Raw genomic sequence first — 8181 nt, forward strand, 5'->3', positions numbered from 1 at the left:
TTATCTCCTCCAGTGCTGTCCATGTTGCAGCGAATGTTGAGAATTCGTTCTTTCTGATAGCTGAGTAATATTCCATTGTATATATGGACCACATCTTCTTAATCCAATCATCTATTGAAGGGCATCTCGGCTCCTTCCACAATTTAGCTATTGTGGACAATGCTGCTATGAACATGGGGGTGCATATGGCCCTTCTTTTCACTACGTCTGTATCTTTGGGGTAAATACCCAGTAGTGCAATCCTCTATCATAGGGTGGTTCAATTTTTAACTTTTTAAGGGACCTCCACATTGTTTTCCAAAGTGGCTGTACCAACTTGCATTCCCAACAGTGTAAGAGGGATCCCCTTTCTCCACATTCTCTCCAACATTTGTTGTTTCCTGCCTTGTCAATTTTTGCCATTCTAACTGGCGTAAGGTGGTATTTCAATGTGGTTTTGATTTGAATTTCCCTGATGGCTAATGATTTTGAACATTTTTTTATGTGTCTGGTAGCCATTTGTATGTCTTCGTTGGAAAAGTATCTGTTCATATCTTCTGCCCATTTTTTGATTTGATTGTTTACTGTGTTTTGAGTTTGAGAAGTTCTTTGTTGATCTTGGATACTAATCTTTTATCTGTAGTGTCATTTGCAAATATCTTCTCCCATTCTGTGGGCTGCCTCTTAGTTTTTTTTGACTGTTTCCTTAGCTGTGCAGAAGCTTTTTATCTTGATGAAGTCCCACAAGTTCATTTTTTCTTTTGTTTCTCTTGCCTTTGGAGATGTCATGAAAAAAGTTGCTGTGGCCAGTGTCAAAGAGGTTGCAGCCTATATTCTCCTCTAGGATTTTGATGGATTCCTGTCTCACATCGAGGTCTTTCATCCATTTGGAGTTTATCTTTGTGTATGGTGTGAGAGAGTGGTCAAGTTTCATTCTTTGCATGTAGCTGTCCAGTTTTCCCAGCACCATTTATTGAAGAGGCTCTCTTTTTTCCACTGGATGTTTTTTCCTGCTTTGTCAAAGATTAGTTGCCCAAAGAGCCGAAGGTCTTTGGTTCTTACCCAGAACCTACTCTTTTATGTAAAAAGAGATTAACGGTGGTACCTACTTCATAGGTTTGTCGTGAAAATAAGGCAGCGCGCCTGGTTGGCTCAGTCGGTTAAGCGTCTGCCTTTGGCTCAGGTCATGATCCTAGGGCCCTGGGATCGAGCCCCACATCAGGCTTCCCGCTTAGCAGAAAGCCTGCTTCTCCCTCTGCCTGCCACTCCCCCTGCTGTGCTCTCTCTGTCAAATAAATAAATAAAATCTTAAAAAAAAAAAAAAGAAAAAGAAAAGAAGATAAGGCGTGTTATGCCTTTAGGAAGTATTTTGGCACATAGTAAGTATTCACCATGGTAATGTTTATTATCAGTTTTGTTTAAACTGTGCATATCTTGTTGACTAAGTTGTACATATTGTCAGGGTCTCTGCTTAATTTTCTGGTTCACAATTATTCCTGGAAGATGAATCGACCATTGGGAGAGAAGTCTGAGCAGCATTTTGGACTCCTTGATTTTTGTTTTTACTCCAGGTTGCGACGTTCATCCTCCAGAAGATCCTCTTAGATGACACCGGTTTGGCATATATATGTCAGACGTACGAGCGTTTCTCCCATGTTGCCATGATCCTGGTGAGTTCTTTCATCTACCCCCTTACAGTTACTTCTGATCACACAGCTTAGTCCCTTTGCAGTCGACACTGAACAGCTTCCTGGAACCTTGCATAATGACTCTTAAAATATCTGATCTCTGATGTCAACCAGGATTATTTTGTGTTTGTGTGTTTTTTCCTACCCCAACCCATTTTGGGGGAAAACAGGGTAAGATGGTCCTGCAGCTATCCAAAGAGCCTTCCGCCCGTCTGCTGAAGCACGTAGTGAGGTGTTACCTTCGACTCTCAGATAATCCCAGGTAAACATTTACAGGATTTATAGGACTCGGGGGAAATACTCTGGTGAATAGTTGCCCCAGCTCATGGCATAGCTCCTACATCTTTAGAGTAGGGAAGGGATATAACGATAATTACTCCAACAGAACTTGTTTAAATCCTTTTAAAATCTGAAGTGCTAAATTTAAAAATCCATCAGAGTTTTGGGTACACCTGGCTGGCTCAGTCAGTAGGGCATGTGACTCTTGATCTCAGAGTCATGAGTTCAAGCCCCACGTTGAGCATAGAGCTTACTTTAAAAAAAATCCATCAGAGTTTTTTCTCTGTAACTGTGCCCTGCTTTAGAATTCCAGAGAGTCCAGACAGTTCCCAGGGAATCTTATGATACATTACTCCTGTGGTTTGAGATTTCTGTTGCTACCCCAGGAGGTCAGAAAGAGAAGTATACTTTCAAAGATCTCTTAAGAAAGGAATGGAGCCCAGAGGCACTTGAATTATATTTTCAGTTCTCTTTTTGATTCCTATAAAGTCCTTGAGCTAATTATTTTATCTCCCTGTGTTCATAATCTTTCTGTCAAATCAGACATTGTAGATATAGTGCATTTTAGAAATGTTTGACCTTTTGCTTTGTAAATCCATAATTCATGCTGAAAGGCACTTGCTCTGGTTCTGCTAAACCACATAATGGGGCCATTTCTGTGTTCCTGGGAATGGGGATAATTCGATTTAATGTGAACGCAGCCTTCTGCCACTGAGGTTATTCAAATCCTAGCTGTTTCTTTAACCCTGTTGCTTGTCCTGTTCTTCAGTGGTTCCTATTTTCATCAGTTTGAAAATATGTTTATTTAAACTAATCTGGGTACAAAAGCCATAACTTTATTTAAAACAGCTTTATAAACCATTACCGTTTACCTTTCTGAGGTTTTCAGATTTGACTTCCCATTGGTCATCTTTTAAAGAAAATGAAACATCTGAAAGTTCATCTGATACTGTTGCTACCATAGTTTTGTTTTTACTTCTCATCTCTTACGAAGCATTTTAAGTGTGAAACTGAAACAGGGGCATCTGATGGGCTCAGTCAGTAGAGCACACAGCTCGTGATTTCGGAGTCGTGCGTGCGAGCCCCACATTGGATGTAGAGCTTACTTTAAAAAAAAAGAAAAAAGGAAAGAAAAAAGAAACTGAGGCAGTTTTTAGAAAGACACAAATTTATATTAATTTAGAATTCAAGTTCAGTAATTTATCCTACTGTGAGCCAGGTCATCTTCACTGTCCGTGTGCTGATTTGGGGGGTGCTTCATGTACTGTAGCCCGTCTGTTTTTACCATGAGCATTACCATGAGCTCATTTACCTTGAGCGTGTTTACTGTAATAAATCAGAAGGCAGTTTGCATTGAACTATGGCACAATTCCATTCCATTTTGCTGTCTTGGAATTCCACATGGAGACAGCATTCTGAAAATGTTCACAGATGGCAGAGCCTGGAGATCTCTGAGCCCATGCCTAATTCAAGTTTTAAAGAATTTTAATGGATTCTTAAGATAACTTGACTGAAACTCATAGTCCCGAGATCTATTTATGTCTAAGAAAGGGCCTCTTCCCTGTCCCCCCAATGTGGCTTTATTTGCTGGTCTCCCTGGTTGGCTTGTTTGTCTCTGATGTAGGGCACGTGAAGCGCTCAGGCAGTGCCTCCCTGACCAGCTGAAGGACACGACCTTCGCCCAGGTGCTAAAAGATGACACCACCACGAAACGCTGGCTTGCACAACTGGTGAAGAACCTGCAAGAGGGTCAGGTCACCGATCCCCGGGGGATCCCCCTGCCCCCTCAGTGACCCTCCCCCGCCCCCTTCTACTACTCCCCCAAGTTGGGGAAGGGAGGGGGAAGAAAACAGCTCAGGTTTTACCGCCGACCGGGAATAGACAACCTCAATGCTGAACTGCGCTGGAGAACGGGGCCAGGTGACCCCGCTGAGGTGAGCGGGCTGCCATCTCAGGCTGCCTCCGGGACCTGGGCTCCCTCCGCTACTCCCAGGAAATGGGCTCCTGACACAGCAGTCTGCCACCACAGCTCCAGGAGGGTGTCAACACCAGCGAATGCTGTGTCTGCAGCATGCCCGCGGTGGCCCCTCTCCCCATCCCCACCCCCCCGTACCAGCCGCTGGCGGGGAGGGGGACGCGACGGTGGCAGCACGCTCGGCATGCTGAACGCCTGGGACCAAGCCGTGTGGCGGTCTTTTATTTTGCCTTCCTGGAAGACTCAAGATGTGTCTCTTCATCCTCTCTCTCAGTATTTGTTTACTTTGGTCTTGTGTTTTTAATGTCAGAGAGAGGTGTGTGTAGTGGACACAAGCTGTAATAGCAAAAGTTTGTCAATTGGCACTGTTTACAAGTCTGTTAGCTGCATAAGCTTAATAAAAAGTTGGTCTGGGCATTACACCCCCTCTAGCAGGCCAATAGCTGCACGAGCTGTGGGGAGGAATGGGCAGCAGGGGAAGGATAAAGCCAAAGGACAGCAGGACCCCACAGCCTCTCCCTTCCCTTTCCGCCCTTCTGCCCCCAGTTCTGGACGCCACAAGGACCCTAACCTTGTTTCTGGTTCTAGCTACTAGCTTTTCCAAATCTCAGTGCTTTTCCCTTTTTCATGTTCCTCCTATTAAACTTCAACAGACATCTTAATTCATCAGGCTGTCCTTGAAGGGTATTGTATTGGGGGAGGAGAGGCGGCATGGACCTCACCTTCAATTCCAGTCCTCAGAGAGATTTTCTGGATGACTTTTAAAGGGGAGGGTGCCTGGGATCAAGACGACAGGCTATTTGATCCCATTCTTTAGTATGAATTTCCACAGCTCCATCTGTGTTCATGATTGTACTTGAAGTGGTATTAGCTAAATGAGTTCATTTTATTCAGATTTAAGATAGAGGGCTGGACTCTGCTTCTTCACTNCTTTTTTTTTTTTTTTTTTTTTTTTGTGACACATTCCCTATTGGTCTATGGGAATTACAGGGTTGCCACTAAAATACTTCCACTTGTTCTTATTGAGTCAGCGACTCCCCCTTCCTTCCTTGGAGCTCTAGATGACCCTTCACAATCCAGAGACTTGAATCTGTAACGCAGTGTGAGCTGCCTTGCTTTCCCCCAATCCTCCCCCCTCCCCAACACCTGCGCTCTCTCTCATCCCCATCTCCAGTCAAAGGTGGGATTATTAATCCAGCTCTAGAGAGAGACAAAGAATTTTCTGTCCACATCTCACACAGATGAAGGTGTCTCCAAACAAGTTTGCGGCGGGTCTGTCTGAGGAGCGAGCTCCGAGAAACCTTTGCAGACGCAGTTTGCCAACCCAAGGGCTCTTTCAAGCCGACTTTCACAAAGGGAGCCGGCCTCGTTAGTTGGCTTCTGCCTCCAGAGCCAAGAAAGTAGTCGTTGAGTAGCCTAGCTGTAGGAAGGGTAGAACAAGCACTTACCCCCCTGCCTTCCGGAGTGAAGAGGAGAACCAGAAGAGCTCTCAGGGCCAAGCCTGAAGAGAAGAGGTCTTGGAGAAAGCAGAGAACAGCTCGGACTGCATAGATGTCTGGACTTCCCTCAGCCCATAGTTTTGTGATCTGGGGAGTCCAGCTAAGGGATCTCTTGATTTTTGCCAACTGTCTTCCTGCTGAGCCAAAGTTTTCTCATTCTTCCTCCACTGGGGAAGCAGCTGAGGCCCAGGGCCTTGCTCCCTGGGAAATTCTCTTCTCTCTCCATCTTTTGGGGCATTGGCCATGTTACTGTGCCAATGATGTCTTAACTCCTGTTCCATCTATTCTCAGCTGGCCTTGGACCCCACCTAGGAGTTGGGGGAGGGATGAAAATGGGTATTATTCCATGTAGTTGATCCTGATGTCATGTGTGTATAAAGAGACCCCTCCCTTCATTTTTTTGTTTTCCATCCCTCTCACTCCCTAACAGGATTGAAATAAAACCTGTTTCAGTTTTTATAAAAATAATTTTTCCTTTAAACTGGAGATTTGATTTTGTCAATATAGAGCTCTCTAGGCACTCTGGTCACATGATCCTTGTCACCCTTGCCTCTACCATCTGTTCATCACAAACACACTGTTCTGCCAAGAGGACAGTGATGGTTCCCCGGCGGCTAGGTCCTTTGGGAAGAGTCCCCCTGAGGTATAAAAGCTGTTTGGGAGGCTGGGGTGGTAACCCTTTATCTGATAAAATGTCTTTTGCTGACACAGAACCTCACTCCTGGCCGTAGTGGTCAGAATTTAGTGTGGTGTGGGAGAGACTTGAAGGGAAGAGGTAGTGCTGGAAACATTTTATCACAGACTTTAATATTCATGTCCTTCCAAGGTTCAAGACTTCGCACACATCCCCAGAACTTCCATGCCTGTTTCTGGCACTCAGCAGGACAGAGCCAACCTCTGCTTCCAGCTTTTTTCCAAGGCATCGGAGGGCCTGTGACTGAGTGGTGGAACAGGGCACGGAGAGGCGCTGGTAGCCTTCGGAGCATGCTTTCCTTACTGTCCATGTATAGCATTCCTTTGCTCACTACTCCTGCGGCTCAAAGGCTGAGAAAGGGTGGGGGAGGAGATAGACAAAGGTATTGCTGTCAAAAGCCCGAGGAAAACATTCGGAATAGGAAAGCATAGAATGAAATGAAATTCCTGAATGCTGTGGAATTTAGTTTTTTAAAAAATATTTTAATACATTTATTTCAAAAGCTAACATAACAGATAAGTTGAACAACACAAGTAACAAGCCTAACTTAATTGGCAGAACGCTATACTCTAAACCAGCAGCGTGCATATTCTCTTTAATTATGCTAGAAGCATTTACCGAAAGCGGTCATAGTAGACCATCAAGCCTCAAAAAATTTTTAAAAATTAAAATAATGTTCTGTGAACACAGGGGGATTAAGTTAGGGGAAAAAACTGGAACGTCCCTAACTTTAAAAAAAATTGAATGATAATGAAGATATACCATATCAAAACCTGTGGTATACAGGTAAAGTAATGGTTTTATGGTTTTAATCCACGTTACAAAAGAAAGGCTGAAGATAGTGATCTTAATTTTTATGTCAAGAAACAGCATAACGGGCGCCTGGGTGGCTTAGTCGTTAAGCGTCTGCCTTCGGCTCAGGGCGTGGTCCCGGAGTCCTGGGATCAAGCCCCACATCAGGCTCCTCCGCTGGGAGCCTGCTTCTTCCTCTTCTGCTCCACCTGCCTGTGTTCCCTCTCTCACTGGCTGTCTCTCTCTCTGTCAAATAAATAAATAAAATCTTTAAAAAACAAAAAAAAAACCAGCATAACAAATTCAAAAAATAGAGGAAAATACAGGGAAAAAAAGCAAAAGTCAATAAAATAGAAAACAAATGTCCAAGAAAAGAAATGAAGTAGGAAGTCATTACCTCAAAAACATCAATAAAATTGATAAAACCTCAGTAGACCTTAGACCAAAAAATGTTAGAAATAGAAAAAGGGACATCACTCATATATCTTAAATTCACTAATCTTCCATGAAGTTCGAGAGAGTATAGAATAAGGGAACAGGTCCCGATTTACTTTTGAAGCCACCAAAACCCATCAAGGATATCACAGAGGAAAACCAGGGGCTGAACTCTCCTGTGAATGTAGATGTAAAATACCTGGAAAAAACAGGCAAATCAGATCCAGCAATCTATAAAAATGATGATGCACCATACCTTATCTGGGCTTACTGTAAAAAACCAGGACTGATTCAATACTTGAAAAGTAATCAATGCAATTAATCAACAAATGTTAATAGGAGAAAAATCAGTTATCTAGGTAGATGTACAAAAGAACACTACAAAATTCAATACCTATTCATGATTAAAAGAAAAAAAAACTTTGAATACAAGAAATAGGAGGGCACATCCTTAATCTAACAAAAGATACCAACAAAAACGCTATAGTATGGGGTGCCTGGGTGGCACAGCGGTTAAGCGTCTGCCTTCGGCTCAGGGCGTGATCCCGGCGTTATGGGATCGAGCCCCACATCAGGCTCCTCTGCTATGAGCCTGCTTCTTCCTCTCCCACTCCCCCTGCTTGTGTTCCCTCTCTCGCTGGCTGTCTCTATCTCTGTCGAATAAAGAAATTAAAAAAAAAAAACGCTATAGTAAACCTCTTAATGAAAAAATACTGAAATCATTCTGCATGAAATTAGGATTGAACCAAAGATGTCCACTGCCACAACTCCTATGTATCATTATACTGGTCCAAGCCTGTGTGATAAACCAAGAAAATAAGACAGGATTATAAAGGGAAA

The 8181-nt window shown here is 43.5% G+C and overlaps 1 protein-coding gene across 2 annotated transcripts in view; it reads left to right on the forward strand.

Annotated features, from left to right (window-relative positions):
* CNOT9 (CCR4-NOT transcription complex subunit 9) overlaps positions 1 to 5901 on the forward strand; it is a 30859-nt gene extending 24958 nt beyond the window's left edge. The window contains exons 6-9 of one of the 2 annotated variants that reach the window (XR_004623626.1): positions 1551 to 1649; positions 1838 to 1929; positions 3571 to 3880; positions 5163 to 5901. Coding sequence is in view for 1 of the 2 variants with exons in the window: in XM_002913665.4 (XP_002913711.1) it covers positions 1551 to 1649; positions 1838 to 1929; positions 3571 to 3739 (360 nt within the window). In the remaining variant the exon portion in view is untranslated. Of the gene's footprint in view, positions 1 to 1550; positions 1650 to 1837; positions 1930 to 3570 lie in introns of both variants that reach the window. The other variant, XM_002913665.4, reaches the window with a different exon arrangement.
* Positions 5902 to 8181: the final 2280 nt, after the last annotated feature.

Source organism: Ailuropoda melanoleuca, chromosome 2 (assembly GCF_002007445.2).
Source record: "Ailuropoda melanoleuca isolate Jingjing chromosome 2, ASM200744v2, whole genome shotgun sequence".
NCBI classification, from domain to species: domain Eukaryota; kingdom Metazoa; phylum Chordata; class Mammalia; order Carnivora; family Ursidae; genus Ailuropoda; species Ailuropoda melanoleuca.